The sequence below is a fragment of the Bombina bombina genome, chromosome 5 (genome assembly GCF_027579735.1).
Source record: "Bombina bombina isolate aBomBom1 chromosome 5, aBomBom1.pri, whole genome shotgun sequence".
Classification (NCBI taxonomy): Eukaryota; Metazoa; Chordata; class Amphibia; order Anura; family Bombinatoridae; genus Bombina; species Bombina bombina.
This window is the reverse complement of record NC_069503.1, coordinates 1,051,743,083-1,051,766,744: the sequence shown is the minus strand read 5'-3', so window position 1 is coordinate 1,051,766,744 and position 23,662 is coordinate 1,051,743,083. Positions and strand designations below refer to the sequence as shown.

At 40.5% G+C, this 23,662-nt stretch overlaps 1 protein-coding gene across 2 annotated transcripts in view; it reads left to right on the top strand.

The window, feature by feature from the left end:
• Nucleotides 1-23,662, top strand: part of TAF2 (TATA-box binding protein associated factor 2) — a 382,948-nt gene that overhangs the window by 169,113 nt on the left and 190,173 nt on the right. For both annotated transcript variants that reach the window (XM_053715318.1, XM_053715317.1), the window contains exon 18: nucleotides 5,790-5,900. In XM_053715318.1, the coding sequence (XP_053571293.1) occupies nucleotides 5,790-5,900 (111 nt within the window). The remainder of the gene's footprint in view (nucleotides 1-5,789; nucleotides 5,901-23,662) is intronic.

The following is a 23,662-nucleotide window of genomic DNA, read 5'->3' as shown; positions in this document are numbered from 1 at the left end:
CTCCTGCGGTTATTCCAGAAGTCTTTCCTGTTCCTAATGCTATTTCTGCAGTAATTGCTAAGGAATGGGATAAATTGGGTAATTCATTTACTCCTTCTAAACGTTTTAAGCAATTATATCCTGTTCCGCCTGACAGGTTAGAATTTTGGGACAAAATCCCTAAAGTTGATGGGGCTATTTCTACCCTTGCTAAACGTACTACCATTCCTACGTCAGATGGTACCTCGTTTAAAGATCCTTTAGATAGAAAAATTGAATCTTTTCTAAGAAAAGCTCATCTATGTTCAGGTAATCTTCTTAGACCTGCTATATCATTGGCTGATGTTGCTGCAGCTTCAACTTTTTGGTTGGAAACTCTAGCGCAACAAGTAACAAATCGTGATTCTCATGATATTATTATTCTTCTCCAGCATGCTAATAATTTCATCTGTGATGCCATTTTTGATATTATTAGAGTTGATGTTAGATTTATGTCTCTGGCTATCTTAGCCAGAAGAGCTTTATGGCTTAAGACTTGGAATGCTGATATGGCTTCTAAATCAACTCTACTTTCCATTTCTTTCCAGGGAAACAAATTATTTGGTTCTCAGTTGGATTCTATTATTTCAACTGTTACTGGTGGGAAAGGAACTTTTTTACCACAGGATAAAAAGTCTAAAGGTAAAAACAGGGCTAACAATTGTTTTCGTTCCTTTCGTTTCAACAAAGAACAAAAGCCTGATCCTTCGTCCTCAGGAGCAGTTTCAGTTTGGAAACCATCTCCAGTCTGGAATAAATCCAAGCCTGCTAGAAAGGCAAAGCCTGCTTCTAAGTTCACATGAAGGTACGGCCCTCATTCCAGTTCAGCTGGTAGGGGGCAGGTTACGTTTTTTCAAAGAAATTTGGATCAATTCTGTTCACAATCTTTGGATTCAGAACATTGTTTCAGAAGGGTACAGAATTGGTTTCAAGATGAGACCTCCTGCAAAGAGATTTTTTCTTTCCCATGTCCCAGTAAATCCAGTGAAAGCTCAAGCATTTCTGAATTGTGTTTCAGATCTAGAGTTGGCTGGAGTAATTATGCCAGTTCCAGTTCCGGAACAGGGGATGGGGTTTTATTCAAATCTCTTCATTGTACCAAAGAAGGAGAATTCCTTCAGACCAGTTCTGGATCTAAAATTATTGAATCGTTATGTAAGGATACCAACGTTCAAGATGGTAACTGTAAGGACTATATTGCCTTTTGTTCAGCAAGGGAATTATATGTCCACAATAGATTTACAGGATGCATATCTGCATATTCCAATTCATCCAGATCATTATCAGTTCCTGAGATTCTCTTTTCTAGACAAGCATTACCAATTTGTGGCTCTACCGTTTGGCCTTGCTACAGCTCCAAGAATTTTCACAAAGATTCTCGGTGCCCTTCTGTCTGTAATCAGAGAACAGGGTATTGTGGTATTTCCTTATTTGGACGATATCTTGGTACTTGCTCCGTCTTTACATTTAGCAGAGTCTCATACGAATCGACTTGTGTTGTTTCTTCAAGATCATGGTTGGAGGATCAATTTACCAAAAAGTTCTTTGATTCCTCAAACAAGGGTAACCTTTCTGGGTTTCCAGATAGATTCAGTGTCCATGACTTTGTCTTTAACAGACAAGAGACGTCTAAAATTGATTACAGCCTGTCGAAACCTTCAGTCTCAATCATTCCCTTCGGTAGCCTTATGCATGGAAATTCTAGGTCTTATGACTGCTGCATCGGACGCGATCCCCTTTGCTCGTTTTCACATGCGACCTCTTCAGCTCTGTATGCTGAACCAATGGTGCAGGGATTACACGAAGATATATCAATTAATATCTTTAAAACCGATTGTTCGGCACTCTCTAACGTGGTGGACAGATCACCATCGTTTAATTCAGGGGGCTTCTTTTGTTCTTCCGACCTGGACTGTAATTTCAACAGATGCAAGTCTCACAGGTTGGGGAGCTGTGTGGGGATCTCTGACGGCACAAGGAGTTTGGGAATCTCAGGAGGTGAGATTACCGATCAATATCTTGGAACTCCGTGCAGTTTTCAGAGCTCTTCAGTTTTGGCCTCTTCTGAAGAGAGAATCGTTCATTTGTTTTCAGACAGACAATGTCACAACTGTGGCATACATCAATCATCAAGGAGGGACTCACAGTCCTCTGGCTATGAAAGAAGTATCTCGAATTTTGGTTTGGGCGGAATCCAGCTCCTGTCTAATCTCTGCGGTTCATATCCCAGGTGTAGACAATTGGGAAGCGGATTATCTCAGTCGCCAAACGTTGCATCCGGGCGAATGGTCTCTTCACCCAGAGGTATTTCTTCAGATTGTTCAATTGTGGGGGCTTCCAGAGATAGATCTGATGGCCTCTCATCTAAACAAGAAACTTCCCAGGTATCTGTCCAGATCCCGGGATCCTCAGGCGGAGGCAGTGGATGCATTATCACTTCCTTGGAAGTATCATCCTGCCTATATCTTTCCGCCTCTAGTTCTTCTTCCAAGAGTAATCTCCAAGATTCTGAGGGAATGCTCGTTTGTTCTGCTAATAGCTCCGGCATGGCCTCACAGGTTTTGGTATGCGGATCTTGTCCGGATGGCATCTTGCCAGCCATGGACTCTTCCGTTAAGACCAGACCTTCTGTCACAAGGTCCTTTTTTCCATCCGGATCTGAAATCCTTAAATTTAAAGGTATGGAGATTGAACGCTTGATTCTTGGTCATAGAGGTTTCTCTGACTCCGTGATTAATACTATGTTACAGGCTCGTAAATCTGTATCTCGAGAGATATATTATAGAGTCTGGAAGACTTATATTTCTTGGTGTCTTTCTCATCATTTTTCTTGGCATTCTTTTAGAATACCGAGAATTTTACAGTTTCTTCAGGATGGTTTAGATAAGGGTTTGTCCGCAAGTTCTTTGAAAGGACAAATCTCCGCTCTTTCTGTTCTTTTTCACAGAAAGATTGCTATTCTTCCTGATATTCATTGTTTTGTACAAGCTTTGGTTCGTATAAAACCTGTCATTAAGTCAATTTCTCCTCCTTGGAGTTTGAATTTGGTTCTGGGAGCTCTTCAAGCTCCTCCGTTTGAACCTATGCATTCATTGGACATTAAATTACTTTCTTGGAAAGTTTTGTTCCTTTTGGCCATCTCTTCTGCTAGAAGAGTTTCTGAATTATCTGCTCTTTCGTGTGAGTCTCCTTTTCTGATTTTTCATCAGGATAAGGCGGTGTTGCGAACTTCTTTTGAATTTTTACCTAAAGTTGTGAATTCCAACAACATTAGTAGAGAAATTGTGGTTCCTTCATTATGTCCTAATCCTAAGAATTCTAAGGAGAAATCATTGCATTCTTTGGATGTTGTTAGAGCTTTGAAATATTATGTTGAAGCTACGAAATCTTTCCGTAAGACTTCTAGTCTATTTGTTATCTTTTCCGGTTCTAGGAAAGGCCAGAAAGCTTCTGCCATTTCTTTGGCATCTTGGTTGAAATCTTTAATTCATCTTGCCTATGTTGAGTCGGGTAAAATTCCGCCTCAAAGAATTACAGCTCATTCTACTAGGTCAGTATCTACTTCCTGGGCGTTTAGGAATGAAGCTTCGGTTGACCAGATCTGCAAAGCAGCAACTTGGTCCTCTTTGCATACTTTTACTAAATTCTACCATTTTGATGTATTTTCTTCTTCTGAAGCAGTTTTTGGTAGAAAAGTTCTTCAGGCAGCGGTTTCAGTTTGAATCTTCTGCTTATGTTTTTTGTTAAACTTTATTTTGGGTGTGGATTATTTTCAGCAGGAATTGGCTGTCTTTATTTTATCCCTCCCTCTCTAGTGACTCTTGTGTGGAAAGATCCACATCTTGGGTAGTCATTATCCCATACGTCACTAGCTCATGGACTCTTGTTAATTACATGAAAGAAAACATAATTTATGTAAGAACTTACCTGATAAATTCATTTCTTTCATATTAACAAGAGTCCATGAGGCCCACCCTTTTTTGTGGTGGTTATGATTTTTTTGTATAAAGCACAATTATTCCAATTCCTTATTTTATATGCTTCGCACTTTTTTTCTTATCACCCCACTTCTTGGCTATTCGTTAAACTGATTTGTGGGTGTGGTGAGGGGTGTATTTATAGGCATTTTAAGGTTTGGGAAACTTTGCCCCTCCTGGTAGGAATGTATATCCCATACGTCACTAGCTCATGGACTCTTGTTAATATGAAAGAAATGAATTTATCAGGTAAGTTCTTACATAAATTATGTTTTCCGCCAATCATCTTCATTATTCATTGTTTATTCTGGAAAGCGTAGGGGTCAGAAAGCAACTGCTACCTCCTCTTTCTTTTTGGCTGAGGAGTATCATCCGCCTGGCATATGAGACTGCTGGACAGCAGCCTCCTGAAAGAATTACGGCTCATTCTACTAGGACTGTGGCTTCCACATGGGCCTTTAAAAACGATGCTTCTGTTGAACAGATTTGTAAGGCTGCGACTTGGTCGTCCCTTCATACTTTTTCCAAATTTTCCAAATTTGATACTTTTGCTTCTTCTGAGGCTGTTTTTGGGAGAAAAGTTCTTCAAGCAGTGGTGCCTTCCGTTTAGGTCTCTGTCTTGTCCCTCCCTTTCATCCGTGTCCTGTAGCTTTGGTATTGTATTCCACAAGTAAGGATGAAATCCGTGGACTCGTCGTATCTTGTAGAAGAAAAGGAAATTTATGCTTACCTGATAAATTGATTTCTTCTACGATAAGACGAGTCCACGGCCCTCCCTGTCATTTTAAGACAGATTATATTTTATTTTTACAACTTCAGTCACCTCTGCACCTTTTAGCTTTTGCTTTCTCTTCCTAAACCTTCGGTCGAATGACTGGGGGTGGAGGGAAGGGAGGGGCTATATATACAGCTCTGCTGTGGTGCTCTTTGCCACTTCCTGTTAGCAGGAGGATAATATCCCACAAGTAAGGATGAAATCCATGGACTCGTCGTATCGTAGAAGAAATCAATTTATCAGGTAAGCATAAATTTCCTTTTTTCTTTTGAAAGTGACAAATGTACCACTTCCCACAAAATGTGGGCTTCTGAGAATTACAGCTGTAATGTCTCTCAAGTATGCCTACAGCAGACCCAGAGCCAATACTAAATTGTGCATTGGGAAAACATTGGAAAGAACTGGAGGAAGAGGACTGTACTGTTGCTCTGTTAAAGTGCCATAAAACATTTTGAGTTATGTGCATATTATAGAAGGGCCAACTGAGGTAAAACAGTGTGTGGGGTAAAAAAACAACCAATAAGTATTTTAATAAAATTACCAAAAATCTGCAAAATTACTTACAATTTAGTGATGCCATTTGTAGCCTGCTCCACCCCCTTATCAGAGTCCTACTCCATACCTTGTAGTGTCAAGTATGAAAAGTGTGCACGTGAGCACAGCAGGTATTGCTATTGTTTGTTACCAAGAGGCTTGTTTCCATGGGGATTATCTCAAATGCTTTACAAAATCTTCCTCATTATACTGTGTACTGCTTTAGTCAGGTATCATGTGACTATGCTCCCTACCTTTCACGTGCACATACATGGAAATACCCAGGCGGAGCTTGCTGCAAACAAAACTATTTCTGAATAAAAGGGGTTATTGGGGTTTAAAACAGAAACCGTTCATACTGTTTTATGTCCCTTTAACAACATTTTTTTAATGATCTAAAAAAATAAAATTTATATTCTAATGGTTTTCACATATTAAACATGTCAGGTAAAGATGGTGTAATTTATGTATCTTATTTCTTGCAGACTATGCCAGTGGCAATGGCTTTGCTGAGAGATGTTAATAACTTATGTCCCAAAGACGTTTTGTCATTTATTTTAGACCTCATTAAGTATAATGACAACAGGAAAAATAAGGTAAGTTCTAATGCATGCTTGTATTAATTACCCCAAATAATTTAAAAAAGAAACATTAATAAATGCTATGCAGACTAATGTATATTTTTGAGGTGTTCGTCATATTTTTACAATACATTTTCTTCTTAAAGGGAAGATTACACAGCTGCATTCATTACTTTTGGGAAATTTGGGTTACGGAGAGCCACCCTACTGGGGTCAGGTAGTTGACCATTTATCCTTGATGCTCCGTTGGGGGCTTCGTGGGCAGTGCCTTAAGTTCGGATGGCGAGCAGGGTTCATTCCCCTTCGGGTGTTGGTTGCTCCCTTACCAGTGTGTGTAGCACGTATTAACGCTTGCCTACAAGATTTCTGTACAATCCAAGTACCTGGGTACTGGATTTTAGACCGTTAAGGAAGTCCTTTGTGACTCTTGGGTTCGAGGCTATTGCTAGATCAAAAATCTATGGTCCTTAGAGATGGGCTCCTCCTTGTAGGAGGCAGCTTAGGGTTCCTCTGAAAGTTGGATCTTCTTTTGATTCCTTTTCGAGGAACCTGAGCCAGGTGGTCCGTGTCTATACACTTACACATGCAGATACACACACACTACATAGTATACACGTATACATGCAGATACACACACTTCATAGCTTACATTTATACATGCAGACACACACACTACATAGCATACACTTATACATGCAGATACACACACACACACTTATACATACAGATACACACACACACTTCACAGCTTACACTTATACATGCAGATACACACACTTACACACTTAAAGATACAGATAGACACACACACTACATCATATATGGATATCTGTAACTCATTGTATGCAGTCCTGGGGTTGGCAAGCACATTAGCTGGCAGTCTGAGGTTGCCACTGTTCGTTACCCTGGTGTTAGCACTGCTCATCATATAAAACTGAAGGCATGCTAGTATTATCACCAGGGGTTAATGTCATCACTACCAGGGGTTAGAGGTCACCATTACCTGAGGTCAGAGGGTATACAGCCTTCCAACTCCTGCTTAACCCACACACCATTACTTTTCCACAAGAAATCTAACAGGTATATAATCCTGGGAGAGAAAAGCCAGCTGCTTCTGAGTATATGCCCAATAGAATTTTTTTTTTTTTAATGCATGGGGCAATGCGGGACAGATGGCTAGCAACCCGGGACAGACCCCTAAAATTGTTACTGTCCCACAAAAATCGGGTCATTTGGGGGTATGCATTTATTTATTTATTTTGTGTATAATTACTAGTTTTCATTTTAGTGTTTTCTTACAATTCAATAAGCTTGTACATTTAGAGGCAAATTTCTGCAGACTCAATGGTTTTCTGATTGTTATCTGGTTTCAGAATCTATTTATTTATTTTTCTCACAAAATTTTTATTTGGAAGATTTTGACGTTTTCTTGCAGACATAGACAAGGCATTTTTATCCTTTACATCTGGTCCCAAATATGGGTAACTCTGGTACTAAGACATCAGAATTTAATAAGGCATCACAATGGTATGAAAAACAATATATATTTACTATTGATACATTTTTCATACTCCCAAAAGGTTAATATCTAAGCAGGTTTTCATCTAATATCGTATGCCTGTCCTGTTTCTCAGATATGTTTTACTAAAAACAAATCTCTCCAAATAGGTTTCACATGGCTATTTATGAGCCAGATCTAACTGGAAGTGTATTGGTTAGCTTTTGAGGATGAGGGACTTTTGTAGGGTTTTTACCTACCTTCCTAAGTGAGACAATAACCCACCAGTTAAAATAGTTGTGTTTAAAAAAAACATATATATATTTTTTTTCTTTTAACAATTTCTGAAACCTTTTTATATATGATGGCAATACCATGTATTACAACATTTTGGGACAATGCTGTTGCTCATATGGAGAAAAAGAAAGTCATTGGCACTACCCTTGGTTATACTATTAAATGAAACAACACAAATGCATTAATTGTACAGAAATCCCTCTTTAAAATTCAACCCAATTGTGCCTAGAAATAAACAGTATCGCTTTCCTACAATTACTAAATGGTTAAATTTAGTATCTTCTACTATATCCCTGTAAAAACTTCATTACATCTTTGTGGGAAACTGCTGAAATTTAACAATACTACTGGCCTTCATTGTCTTCGTATCATTAGATCGGCATATTCCATCAATACCTCTGGACTATATATCCTATTTCTCTTGTTAAGTGTATTCAGTCCACGGGTCATCCATTACTTATGGGATTATATCTCCTTCCCAACAGGAAGTTGCAAGAGGATCACCCAAGCAGAGCTGCTATATAGCTCCTCCCCTCACATGTCAAATCCAGTCATTCTCTTGCAACTCAACTAGATAGGTCGTTGTGAGAGGTCTGTGGTGTTTTTTTATACTTAGTTTATTTCTTCAATCAAAAGTTTGTTATTTTAAATGGCACCGGAGTGTGCTGTTTGTTCTCAGGCAGTATTTAGAAGAAGAATCTGCCTGCGTTTTCTATGATCTTAGCAGAAGTAACTAAGATCCACTGGCTGTTCTCGCACATTCTGAGGAGTGGGGTAAATTTCAGAAAGGGAATAGCATGGTGGGAATCCTGCAAACAAGGTATGTGCAGTAAATTATTTTTCTAAGGAATGGAATTGACTAAGAAAATACTGCTGATACCGATGTAATGTAAGTACAGCCTTAAATGCAACAGCGACTGGTATCAGGCTGATGAATGTATGTACAATAAGTAATTTTCTAAGGAATGGAATTTGACTAAGAAAATACTGTTAATACTGAAGTATTGTATAAGCCTTGACTGCAGTAGATGCGACTGGTAGCAGGCTTATTAATAACACTACCTAACTTTTAAAGTGTATGTTTAAGACGTTTACTGGCATGTTATTCGTTTTTTGTGAGGTACTTTGGTGATGAATCTTTTGGGGCATGATTTTCCACATGGCTGTTTATTTCTATATAGAAACAGTTAACTGAGGTTTCCCACTGTTGTAATAGGAGTGGGAGGAGCCTATTTTAGAGCTTTTTTGCGCAGTAAAAATTCAGTTTCAATCTTCCTGATCCAGGACGTCTCTAGAGAGCTCAGGGGTCTTCAAAAGTCATTTTGAGGGAGGTAATCAGTCACAGCAGACCTGTGACAGTGTGTTTGACTGTGATAAAAACGTTAATTGTTAAATTGATTATCCGTTTTTGGGTATTAAGGGGTTAATCATCCATTTGCTAGTGGGTGCAATACTTTGCTAACTTAATACATTTACTGTGAAAATTTGGTTGCTATAACTGATTTGGTTCATTGTTATTTCAGCTGTGACGTTTTTTTGTGCTTCTTAAAGGCGCAGTAGCGTCTTTTATATTGCTTGTAAATTTATTTGAAAGGATTTTCCAAGCTTGCTAGTCTCATTGCGAGTCTGTTTAAACATGTCTGACACAGATGAATCTGTTTGTTCACTATGTTTGAAGGCCAATGTGGAGCCCCACAGAAATATGTGTACTAAATGTATTGATGTCACTTTGAATAAAAGTCAATCTATATCTGTAAAGAAATTATCACCAGACAACGAGGGGGAAGTTATGCCGACTAACTCTCCTCACGTGTCAGTACCTTCGCCTCCCGCTCAGAAGGCGCGTGATATTGTGGCGCCAAGTGCATCAGAGAGGCCCATACAAATCACTTTGCAAGACATGGCTGCTGTTATGACAGAGGTATTATCTAAATTGCCTGAATTAAGAGGCAAGCGCGATAGCTCTGGGTTAAGGACAGAGCGCGCTGATGATGTGAGAGCCATGTCTGATACTGCGTCACAATTTGCAGAACATGAGGACGGAGAGCTTCATTCTGTGGGTGATGGATCTGATCCAGGGAGACCGGATTCAGAGATTTCTAATTTTAAATTTAAGCTTGAGAACCTCCGCGTATTGCTAGGGGAGGTATTAGCGGCTCTGAATGATTGTAACACGGTTGCAATTCCAGAGAAAGTATGTAGGTTGGATAGATACTTTGCGGTACCGGTGTGTACTGACGTTTTTCCTATACCTAAAAGGCTTGCAGAAATTATTAGCAAGGAGTGGGATAGACCCGGTGTGCCCTTTTCCCCACCTCCAATATTTAGAAAAATGTTCCCAATAGACGCCACTACACGAGACTTATGGCAGACGGTCCCTAAGGTGGAGGGAGCAGTTTCTACTTTAGCTAAACGTACCACTATCCCGGTGGAGGATAATTGTGCTTTTTCGGATCCAATGGATAAAAAATTAGAAGGTTACCTTAAGAAAATGTTTGTTCAACAAGGTTTTATCTTACAGCCCCTTGCATGCATTGCGCCTGTCACTGCTGCTGCGGCATTCTGGTTTGAGTCTCTGGAAGAGGCCATTCGCACAGCTCCATTGGATGAGATTATGGCCAAGCTTAAAGCACTTAAGCTAGCTAATGCATTTGTTTCTGATGCCGTTGTTCATTTAACCAAACTTACGGCTAAGAACTCCGGATTCGCCATCCAGGCGCGCAGAGCGCTATGGCTTAAATCCTGGTCAGCTGACGTGACTTCTAAATCAAAATTGCTTAATATTCCTTTCAAAGGGCAGACCTTATTCGGGCCCGGCTTGAAAGAAATTATTGCTGACATTACTGGGGGTAAGGGTCATACTCTTCCTCAGGACAGGGCCAAATCAAAGGCCAAACAGTCTAATTTTCGTGCCTTTCGTAACTTCAAGGCAGGAGCAGCATCAACTTCCTCCGCTCCAAAACAGGAAGGACCTGTTGCTTGTTACAGACAGGGCTGGAAAACTAACCAGCCCTGGAACAAGGGCAAGCAGGCCAGAAAGCCTACTTCTGCCCCTAAGACAGCATGAAGAGAGGGCCCCCTATCCGGAAACGGATCTAGTGGGGGGCAGACTATCTCTCTTCGCCCAGGCTTGGGCAAGAGATGTCCAGGATCCCTGGGCGTTGGAGATCATATCTCAGGGATATCTTCTGGACTTCAAAGCATCTTCTCCACAAGGGAGATTTCATCTTTCAAGGTTATCAGCAAACCAAATAAAGAAAGAGGCATTTCTACGCTGTGTGATCCACCCAGTTCCGCGAACGGAACAAGGGCAAGGGTTTTACTCAAATCTGTTTGTGGTTCCCAAGAAAGAGGGAACCTTCAGGCCAATCTTGGACCTAAAAATCTTAAACAAATTCCTAAGAGTTCCATCATTCAAAATGGAAACTATTCGATACATGACCACGGTAGACTTAAAGGATGCCTACCTTCATATACCGATTCACAAAGATCATTATCGGTACCTAAGATTTGCCTTTCTAGACAGGCATTTCCAGTTTGTAGCTCTTCCCTTCGGGTTGGCTACGGCCCCGAGAATCTTTACAAAAGTTCTGGGCTCACTTCTGGCAGTTCTAAGACCGCGAGGCATAGCGGTGGCTCCGTATCTAGACGACATCCTGATACAGGCGTCAAGCTTTCAAATGGCCAAGTCTCATACAGAGATAGTTCTGGCATTTCTGAGGTCGCATGGGTGGAAAGTGAACGTGGAAAAGAGTTCTCTATCACCACTCACAAGAGTCTCCTTTCTAGGGACTCTTATAGATTCTGTAGAGATGAAAATTTACCTGACGGAGTCCAGGTTATCAAAGCTTCTAAATGCTTGCCGTGTCCTTCATTCCATTCCACGCCCGTCAGTGGCTCAGTGCATGGAAGTAATCGGCTTAATGGTAGCGGCAATGGACATAGTGCCATTTGCGCGCCTGCATCTCAGACCGCTGCAATTATGCATGCTAAGTCAGTGGAATGGGGATTATTCAGATTTGTCCCCTCTGCTAAGTCTGGACCAAGAGACCAGAGATTCTCTTCTCTGGTGGCTTTCTCGGGTCCATCTGTCCAAGGGTATGACCTTTCGCAGGCCAGATTGGACGATTGTAACAACAGATGCCAGCCTTCTAGGTTGGGGCGCAGTCTGGAACTCCCTGAAGGCTCAGGGATTATGGACTCAGGAGGAGAAACTCCTCCCAATAAATATTCTGGAGTTGAGGGCAATACTCAATGCTCTTCTAGCTTGGCCTCAGTTAGCAACACTGAGGTTCATCAGATTTCAGTCGGACAACATCACGACTGTGGCTTACATCAACCATCAAGGGGGAACCAGGAGTTCCCTAGCAATGTTGGAAGTCTCAAAGATAATTTGCTGGGCAGAGTCTCACTCTTGCCATCTATCAGCGATCTACATCCCAGGCGTGGAGAACTGGGAGGCGGATTTTCTAAGTCGCCAGACTTTTTATCCGGGGGAGTGGGAACTTCATCCGGAGGTCTTCACTCAACTGATTCATCGTTGGGGCAAACCAGATCTGGATCTCATGGCGTCTCGCCAGAACGCCAAGCTTCCTTGTTACGGATCCAGGTCCAGGGACCCGGGAGCGGTGCTGATAGATGCTCTGACAGCCCCTTGGGTCTTCAACATGGCTTATGTGTTTCCACCATTTCCGATGCTTCCTCGACTGATTGCCAAGATCAAACAGGAGAGAGCATCGGTGATTCTGATAGCGCCTGCGTGGCCACGCAGGACCTGGTATGCAGACCTAGTGGACATGTCGTCCTGTCCACCATGGTCTCTGCCTCTGAGGCAGGACCTTCTAATTCAGGGTCCTTTCAATCATCCAAATCTAATTTCTCTGAGGCTGACTGCATGGAGATTGAACGCTTGATTCTATCAAAGCGTGGCTTCTCGGAGTCGGTTATTGATACCTTAATACAGGCTCGGAAACCTGTTACCAGAAAAATTTACCATAAGATATGGCGTAAATATTTATATTGGTGCGAATCCAAGAGTTACTCATGGAGTAAGGTTAGGATTCCTAGGATATTGTCTTTTCTACAAGAGGGTTTAGAAAAGGGCTTATCTTCTAGTTTGTTAAAGGGACAGATTTCTGCTCTGCCTATTCTTCTACACAAACGTCTGGCAGAAGTTCCAGACTTCAGGCTTTTTGTCAGGCTTTGGCTAGGATTAAGCCTGTGTTTAAGACTGTTGCTCCGCCGTGGAGCTTAAACTTAGTTCTTAAAGTTCTTCAAGGTGTTCCGTTTGAACCCCTTCATTCCATTGATATTAAGCTGTTATCTTGGAAAGTTCTGTTTTTGATGGCTATTTCCTCGGCTTGAAGAGTCTCTGAGTTATCTGCCTTACATTGTGATTCTCCTTATCTGATTTTCCATTCAGACAAGGTAGTTCTGCGTACTAAACCTGGGTTCTTACCTAAGGTAGTTTCTAACAGGAATATCAATCAAGAGATTGTTGTTCCATCACTGTGTCCTAACCCTTCTTCAAAGAAGGTACGACTCTTGCATAATCTGGATGTAGTCCGTGCCCTGAAGTTCTATTTGCAGGCAACTAAAGATTTTCATCAAACTTCTTCCCTGTTTGTCGTTTACTCTGGACAGAGGAGAGGTAAAAAAGCTTTGGCTACCTCTCTCTCCTTTTGGCTTCGTAGCATAATACGTTTAGCCTATGAGACTGCTGGACAGCAGCCTCCTGAAAGAATTACAGCTCATTCCACTAGAGCTGTGGCTTCCACCTGGGCCTTTAAGAATGAGGCCTCTGTTGAACAGATTTGCAAGGCTGCAACTTGGTCTTCACTTCACACTTTTTCAAAATTTTACAAATTTGACACTTTTGCTTCTTCGAAGGCTGTTTTTGGGAGAAAGGTTCTACAGGCAGTGGTTCCTTCCGTTTAAAGTTCCTGCCTTGTCCCTCCCATCATCCGTGTACTTTAGCTTTGGTATTGGTATCCCATAAGTAATGGATGACACGTGGACTGAATACACTTAACAAGAGAAAACATAATTTATGCTTACCTGATAAATTTATTTCTCTTGTAGTGTATTCAGTCCACGGTCCGCCCTGTCTTTTAAGGCAGATCAAAATTTTAATTCAAACTCCAGTCACCACTGCACCCTATGGTTTCTACTTTCTTGTCTTGTTTCGGTCGAATGACTGGATATGACATGTGAGGGGAGGAGCTATATAGCAGCTCTGCTTGGGTGATCCTCTTGCAACTTCCTGTTGGGAAGGAGATATAATCCCATAAGTAATGGATGACCCGTGGACTGAATACACTACAAGAGAAATACATTTATCAGGTAAGCATAAATTATGTTTTCTCTTGTTAAGTGTATCCAGTCCACGGATCATCCATTACTTGTGGAATATTCTCCTTCCCAACAGGAAGTTGCAAGAGGATCACCCACAGCAGAGCTGCTATATAGCTCCTCCCCTCACTGCCATATCCAGTCATTCTCTTGCAACTCTCAACAAAGATGGAGGTAGTAAGAGGAGAGTGATGTATTATAGTTAGTTTTTTAACTTCAATCAAAAGTTTGTTATTTTTAAATGGTACCGGAGAGTACTGTTTTATCTCAGGCAGCATTATAAGAAGAATCTGCCTGCGGTTTCTATGATCTTAGCAGAAGTAACTAAGATCCACTGCCGTTCTCACATATTCTGAGGAGTGAGGTAACTTCAGAGGGGGAATGGCATGCAGGTTATCCTGCAATAAGGTATGTGCAGTTAACATATTTCTAGGGATGGAATTTGCTAGAAAAATGCTGCTGATACCGGATTAATGTAAGTTAAGCCTAAATACAGTGATTTAATAGCGACTGGTATCAGGCTTATTACCAGAGATGCATACTCTTATAAAAGTGCAATATAAAACGTTTGCTGCCATGTTTAATCGTTTTTATATATGCTTGGTGATAAAACTTATTGGGGCCTAGTTTTTTTCCACATGGCTGGCTTGATTTTTGCCTAGAAACAGTTTCCTGAGGCTTTCCACTGTTGTAATATGAGTGGGAGGGGCCTATTTTAGCGCTTTTCTGCGCAGCTAAAATTACTGACAGAGACATCCAGCTTCCCTCTGCATGATACAGGACATCTCTGAAGGGCTCAAAAGGCTTCAAAAGTTGTGTTTGAGGAGGGTAACAACCACAGTAGATCTGTGGCAGTTGTGACTAGTTTTAAAAACGTTTTTTTCATTTATTATTCCGTTTTTGGTATTAAGGGGTTAATTATCATCAATGCTTGCCGTGTTCTTCACTCCACTCCGCGCCCTACGGTGTCTCAGTGCATGGAGGTAATCGGCTTAATGGTAGCGGCAATGGACATAGTGCCATTTGCGCGCCTGCATCTCAGACCGCTGCAATTATGCATGCTCAGTCAGTGGAATGGGGATTACACAGATTTGTCCCCTCTACTAAATCTGGATCAGGAAACCAGAGATTCTCTTCTCTGGTGGTTATCTCGGGTCCACCTGTCCAAGTGTATGACCTTTCACAGACCAGATTGGACTATTGTAACAACAGATGCCAGCCTTCTAGGTTGGGGTGCAGTCTGGAACTCCCTGAAGGCTCAGGGATCGTGGACTCAGGAGGAGAAACTCCTCCCAATAAATATTCTGGAGTTAAGAGCAATATTCAATGCTCTTCTAGCTTGGCCTCAGTTAGCAACCCTGAGGTTCATCAGATTTCAGTCGGACAACATCACGACTGTGGCTTACATCAACCATCAAGGGGGAACCAGGAGTTCCCTAGCGATGTTAGAAGTCTCCAAGATAATTCGCTGGGCAGAGTCTCACTCTTGCCACCTATCAGCAATCCATATCCCAGGTGTAGAGAACTGGGAGGCGGATTTTCTAAGTCGTCAGACTTTTCATCCGGGGGAGTGGGAACTCCATCCGGAGGTGTTTGCTCAATTGGTTCATCGTTGGGGCAAACCAGAACTGGATCTCATGGCGTCTCGCTAGAACGCCAAGCTTCCTTGTTACGGATCCTGGTCCAGGGACCCAGAAGCGATGCTGATAGATGCTCTAGCAGCTCCTTGGTTCTTCAACCTGGCTTATGTGTTTCCACCGTTTCCTCTGCTCCCTCGTCTGATTGCCAAAATCAGACAGGAGAGGGCATCAGTGATTCTGATAGCGCCTGCGTGGCCACGCAGGATCTGGTATGCAGACCTAGTTGACATGTCATCCTTTCCACCATGGACTCTGCCTCTGAGACAAGACCTTCTCATACAAGGTCCTTTCAATCATCCGAATCTAATTTCTCTGAGACTGACTGCATGGAGATTGAACGCTTGATCCTATCAAAGCGTGGCTTCTCCGAGTCAGTCATTAATACCTTAATACAGGCGCGAAAGCCTGTCACCAGGAAAATCTACCACAAGATATGGCGTAAATATCTTCATTGGTGTGAATCCAAGAATTACTCATGGAGTAGGGTTAGGATTCCTAGGATATTGTCCTTCCTCCAAGAGGGTTTGGACAAAGGATTATCAGCTAGTTCTTTGAAGGGACAGATTTCTGCTCTGTCTATTCTTTTACACAAGCGTCTGGCAGAAGTTCCAGACGTTCAGGCATTTTGTCAGGCTTTAGTTAGAATTAATCCTGTGTTTAAACCTGTTGCTCCTCCATGGAGCTTAAACTTGGTTCTTAAAGTTCTTCAAGGGGTTCCGTTTGAACCCCTTCATTCTATTGATATCAAACTTCTATCATGGAAAGTTATTTTTCTGATGGCTATTTCCTCGGCTCGAAGAGTCTCTGAGTTATCTGCCTTACATTGTGATTCTCCTTATCTGATCTTTCATTTAGATAAAGTAGTTCTACGTACAAAATCTGGGTTTTTACCCAAGGTGGTTTCTAACAAGAATATCAATCAAGAGATTGTTGTTCCATCATGATGTCCTAATCCTTCTTCAAAGATGGAACGTCTTTTGCATAATCTAGACGTAGTCCGTGCCTTGAAGTTTTACTTACAAGCGACTAAAGATTTTCGTCAAACATCTAACCTGTTTGTTGTTTACTCTGGACAGAGGAGAGGTCAAAAGGCCTCGGCAACCTCTCTTTCTTTTTGGCTTCGGAGTATAATCCGTTTAGCCTATGAGACTGCTGGACAGCAGCCCCCTGAAAGGATTACAGCTCATTCCACTAGAGCTGTGGCTTCCACCTGGGCCTTTAAAAATGAGGCTTCTCTTGAACAGATTTGCAAGGCTGCGACTTGGTCTTCGCTTCATACTTTTTCCAAATTTTACAAATTTGATACTTTTGCTTCTTCGGAGGCTGTTTTTGGGAGAAAGGTTCTACAGGCAGTGGTTCCTTCCGTTTAAGTTCCTGCCTTGTCCCTCCCATCATCCGTGTACTTTAGCTTTGGTATTGGTATCCCACAAGTAATGGATGCGTGGACTGGATACACTTAACAAGAGAAAACATAATTTATGCTTACCTGATAAATGTATTTCTCTTGTAGTGTATCCAGTCCACAGCCCACCCTGTCCTTTTAAGGCAGGTCTAAATTTTAATTAAACTACAGTCACCACTGCACCCTATGGTTTCTCCTTTCTCGGCTTGTTTCGGTCGAATGACTGGATATGGCAGTGAGGGGAGGAGCTATATAGCAGCTCTGTTGTGGGTGATCCTCTTGCAACTTCCTGTTGGGAAGGAGAATATCCCACAAGTAATGGATAATCCGTGGACTGGATACACTACAAGATAAATAAATTTATCAGGTAAGCATAAATTATGTTTTTTGGTGCACTATTTTAAAACATTATTATTATTACATTTACATACTTACATTTTGAATGTACTATAAATACTTTTATTTTACAATTTGAGTCCTGCTTGTCCACCTGCAGTTCAAGGATATTTTACATGGGCTTTTAAACTAAAAGCTTAGTCATAGCTCTTGTTCGTGTGAGTACGGCTCCATTTATCATTTGAATTAAATGGTACATTAGATTGGCATATTTCATCAATAAGTAGTTTCATTTTCCAAGATTTTTTTTCCCATTTTATCTCATCCCACTGTATCTATTATGTGCTTTTTTTTATCTGTTATTATAGATTCACTTCTGGAGGATAAAACTCCAAGCGCCTTTGGCGTATTTGACATACATATACTATTTCTTGTATAGCCAACAGGTGCCATATGCAGACAAATTTCTGGTATAAAAGTTGCTCATTATAAATCCATTAGCTTGTTTGCTTCCATATGCAATATTTTGTGTGTTATCTTTTCTTGTAATTTTTTCTTCTGCCTATATTGTATTTGATATTCGCTGTTGGGAGTTGATTATTGGATATCATTTTCCCCTCTTTTTTTGACACACTGTTAACAAGAATAATCTTCCTATCTATTTGTGCTATTGACTTTACATGGTTGCATATCCTATGTTTATTGTATTTTTTATAGTTTTATACTTTTATCTGTTTCATATTATTTTGTAAAAAAAAAAAAAAAATCAATAAAAATTAGTTTTTTTTAAAAATGTGAACATTTGTAGTAAAGGTAATGTTTTATGTTATGTGAAAATGCAAGTCATCATTCAAGCATTTCCAGACTAATTTTTTGTTAATCATCTAAAGTGTTTGAAACATGGAATAGTTGCACATTTATAAATATTAGAACATTCAACTGTGCTCAACATATTGCACATCATAAAATTCCATTAAAAATGATTACACATTTCTGTATTTTGCTGACAGCAATTACAGCCACATTAATCATTTTCCTTTCAGCTGCCCAGATACGCCATTGATATATTATTAAATTGTTGTGCCTGTCATAAGTGTTAACTCTACCTCATCCCAGCAATATAAAATCTTAATGCTAAAGCACTTCGGAAGAATGGTTTTCTTTATACTCTGGGGATGGAGGTGCCCCAAGATTAATATGTATAGAGAAAACAAGTTTTGTGAGATCTGGTAAACATTATAACTTTCCCTCCATATATCTGATCTCATTCCCACTCGTTGAATCATCTTAGCTGGAAAGACATTTAACTAATTGTGTTTACACAATCTGATGCCAGGAAATTATTCTAATTAGTTTAACATGGGTACATTTTAAGCTGTATATACAATTTTTTTTATTATTATTAATAAGAAATGTTGTTTTCAATACTTGTTGACTAATCAACTTGCAATATGTTTAAATTCTATGATAAAAGGCTGTCAATAATTCAATGGGATATTAAACAGTTTGTGATTGTAATATAAAATGTTTAATTATACTTTCATTGGTTATATAGGCCTGTTTTCCTGTAATTTTAACTCTGAACATGGTTGGTTTTTTAAATTTCACTTTCTATAAAGTTATGGGCACCACCATGTTTGAACTTAAGTTGCTTTTATCTGTTTCCTTTGTTGCATTGCAATTTGGGACATAAAAATACATGCAACAAAAGAGACTGTCCAACAAGAATGTGTGGGACATAGGATAATCTAAAAGGGATTCCACGCAGCAGATAAATAGAAAACTAGTTCAGACGTGACTGTGCCCATTACTTTATAGAAACTAAAGTACTTTACTGAAACTTAAGCTTTACACTTATATGTTCAATATTTAAACAATTACTATAATTGTAAAACATAAATCTACATATTATTGTAAGGCTAATCTTTGCTTTTTATACTTGAATAATGTCTAGCATGTTTTTACTGTTTAACATCCCTTTAAACATCCAAACAACCCACTTGTTATAAGTGTGTTAGTTATCATTGTTGGGGATTTATCTTACCCACTTTATTAAATAATATAAATGTTGAAATTAAAATATATTTTGCCATCCATACATTTTGCAAGTGTGCACAATTGTGAGAGCAAATTATTGCTTATTCGATAAAGACATTCTAAAATGACCCGGACAATACTATTGATACCCTTTAGAAGTTACAATAAAAAATAGTTTTTTAGTGATACTTCAAGCAGACTATTCTCTTTTTATTAGTATCACATGTGTCTTCAATCTTATAATCACTTATTCGGCTAGTTTAAATGGAGAAAAGTACTCACTTTTTCTGTTATGTGTCACTGTAAATATCATATTGAACATGGAAAAGAGAAGGAAAACCAGAGTGTTGTTTTGAGGAGGTTAGAAACAAGGTAATAGCTAAGCATGGTCAACGTCAAGGCTATAAGAGCTTGATATTCCTGTGAGCACTGTTGCCAATATTATTAGGAAGGTTAGGCACATTGGACTATAGCCAGCAACCCTGGACGTTATTGCAAGAGGAAATTTGACCCAAAGAATGTTCAGTTGGTGTAGAAGGAACCACAGACAACTTTAAAACAGATCCAAGCTGACATTGGAGCTCAAGGTGCAACACTTTCAAGTCACACCTGTCACTGTCTGAATGAAAATGGGTTCCATGGTAGAAGACCTTGGAAGACTTCACTTCTCAAAGAGAAACACAATAAAGCCCAAATGGAATTTGCCTAAATGCATGTTGACAACCCACAGTCCTTCTGGATGAATGTCCTTTAGACAGACGAAACAAAAGTAGAGCTTTTTGCCAAATCACAACACAGAATGAAATAAGCTTTCAAAGAAAAGAACACCACCCCTACCGTGAAACATGGAGGAGGCTCAGTGATGTTTTGGGGTTGCATTGCGGCCTCTGACATTGGGTGCCTAGTAACAATGCAGGGCATAATGAAATCAGAATGCTTTTGAGGCATTTTTGAGCGAAACATACTACCCAGTGCCTGAAAGCTGTGTCTCAGTTGCAGGTCATGGGCCTCCAGCAGGATAATGACCTGAAACATACCTCAAAAAGCACCTTAAGAGTGTATTAGAAAACATTGGACAGTTCTTAAGTGGCCTTCTATGAGTCCAGATCTGAATCCTACCGAACATATGGGAAGAGCTGAAACTCACTGTTGGGAAAAAGGCACCCATCAACCTTGAGAGAGCTGGAGCAGCTTGCTCAAGAATAGTGGGCCACATTCCCAGTTGAAAAGTGTAGAACGTTTATTGAGAGCTGCAGAAAGCACTTGATTGCAGTTACTGTCTCTAAAGGCTGTGCTGCAAAATATTAGGTTAAGAGTACCAATATTTTCTCTTGTTAGGTGTATCCAGTCCACGGATCATCCATTACTTGTGGGATATTCTCCTTCCCAACAGGAAGTTGCAAGAGGATCACCCACAGCAGAGCTGATATATAGTTCCTCCCCTAACTGCCATATCCAGTCATTCTCTTGCAAGCTCTCAACATAGCTGGAGGTAGTAAGAGGAAAGTGGTAAAATATAGTTAGTTTTTTCTTCAATCAAAAGTTTATTGTTTTTAAATGGTACCGGAATTGTGCTATTTTATCTCAGGCAGCATTTAGAAGAAGAATCTGCCTGCGTTTTTCTATGATCTTAGCAGAAGTAACTAAGATCCACTGCCGTTCTCACATATGTCTGAGGAGTGAGGTAACTTCAGAGGGAGAATGGCGTGCAGGGTATCCTGCAATAAGGTATGTGCAGTTAAGTTTTTCTAGGGATGGAATTTGCTAGAAAATGCTGCTGACACCGGATTAATGTAAGTTAAAGCCTAAATACAGTGATTTAATAGCGACTAGTATCAGGCTTGCTATCAGAGGTATATACTCTGATTAATGTGCAATATAAAACGTTTGCTGGCATGTTTAATCGTTTTTATATATGCTTTGGTGATAAAACTTATTGGGGCCTAGTTTTTTCCACATGGCTGGCTTTATTTTTGCCTAGAAACAGTTTCCTGAGTCTTTCCACTGTTATAGTATAAAAGTTACAGTTGGTGCAGTTAAAATTACAAACTGTGACATTCAGCTTCCCTCAGCAGTCCCCTGCATGCTATAGGACATCTCTAAAGGGCTCAAAAGGCTTCAAAAGTAGGAGCTGTGGCAGTTGTTATGACTGTTTAAAAAACATATTTTTCGTTTTGTTAATCTGTTTTTTGTATTAAGGGGTTAATCATCCATTTGCAAGTGGGTGCAATGCTCTGCTAACTTGTTACATACACTGTAAAAATGTTGTTAGTTTAACTGCCTTTTTTCACTGTTATTTCAAATTTTGGCAAAATTTGTTTCTCTTAAAGGCACAGTAACGTTTTTTTTTTATATTGCTTGTTAACTTGATTTAAAGTGTTTTCCAAGCTTGCTAGTCTCATTGCTAGTCTGTATAAACATGTCTGACATAGAGGAAACTCCTTGTTCATTATGTTTAAAAGCCATGGTGGAACCCCATAGGAGAATGTGTACTAAATGTATTGATTTCACTTTAAACAATAAAGATCAGCTGTTATCTTTAAAAGAATTATCACCAGAGGATTCTGAGGAGGGGGAAGTTATGCCGACTAACTTTCCCCACGTGTCGGACCCTTTGACTACCGCTCAAGGGACTCACGCTAAAATGGCGCCAAGTACATCAAAGGCGCCCATAGCGATTACTTTGCAGGACATGGCGGCAATCATGGATAATACCCTGTCAGCGGTATTAGCCAGACTGCCTGATTTCAGAGGAAAGCGCAATAGCTCTGGGGTTAGACGTAATACAGAGCACGCAGATGTTTTAAGGCCCATGTCTGATACTGCGTCACAATATGCAGAAGCTGAGGAAGAGCTTCAGTCTGTGGGTGACGTCTCTGACTCGGGGAAACCTGATTCAGATATGTCTACTTTTAAATTTAAGCTTGAGAATCTCCGGGTGTTGCTTGGAGAGGTTTTAGCTGCTCTGAATGACTGTGACACAATTGCAGTGCCAGAGAAATTGTGTAGACTGGATAAATATTACGTGGTGCCGGTGTGTACTGACGTTTTTCCAATACCTAAAAGGTTTACAGAAATTTTTACTAAGGAGTGGGACAGACCCGGTGTGCCGTTTTCCCCCCCCCTCCTATTTTTAGAAAAATGTTTCCAATAGACGCCACCACACGGGACTTATGGCAGACAGTCCCTAAGGTGGAGGGAGCAGTTTCTACTTTAGCAAAGCGTACCACTATCCCTGTCGAGGACAGTTGTGCTTTTTCAGATCCAATGGATAAAAAATTAGAAGGTTACCTTAAGAAAATGTTTATTCAACAAGGTTTTATCCTGCAGCCCTTTGCATGCATTGCTCCTGTCACTGCTGCTGCGTCGTTCTAGTTTGAGTCTCTGGAAGAGGCCTTTCAGACAGCTACTCCATTGACTGAAATACTTGACAAGCTTAGAACACTTAAGCTAGCTAATTCTTTTGTTTTTGATGCCATTGTTCATTTGACTAAACTAACGGCTAAGAATTCTGGATTCGCCATCCAGGCGTGTAGGGCGCTATGGCTTAAATCTTGGTCAGCTGACGTGACTTCAAAGTCTAAATTACTTAACATTCCCTTCAGGGGGCAGACCCTATTCGGGCCTGGTTTGAAGGAAATTATTGCTGACATTACTGGAGGTAAGGGTCATACCCTTCCTCAGGACAGGGCCAAATCAAGGGCAAAACAGTCTAATTTTCGTGCCTTTCGAAACTTCAAGGCAGGTGCAGCATCAACTTCCTCTGCTACAAAACAAGAGGGAACTTTTGCGCAATCCAAGCCGGCCTGGAAATCTAACCAGGCCTGGAGCAAAGGCAAGCAGGCCAGAAAGCCTGCTGCTGCCTCTAAGACCGCATGAAGGAACGGCCCCCTATCTGGCAACGGATCTAGTAGGGGGCAGACTTTCTCTCTTCGCCCAGGCGTGGGCAAGAGATGTTCAGGATCCCTGGGCGTTGGAGATCATATCTCAGGGATATCTTCTGGACTTTAAAGCTTCCCCCCCACAAGGGAGATTTCACCTTTCGAGATTATCTGTAAACCAGATAAAGAAAGAGGCATTCTTACGCTGTGTGCAAGACCTCCTAATAATGGGAGTGAGCCATCCAGTTCCACAGATGGAACAAGGACAGGGATTTTATTCAAATCTGTTTGTGGTTCCCAAAAAAGAGGGAACCTTCAGACCAATTTTGGATCTA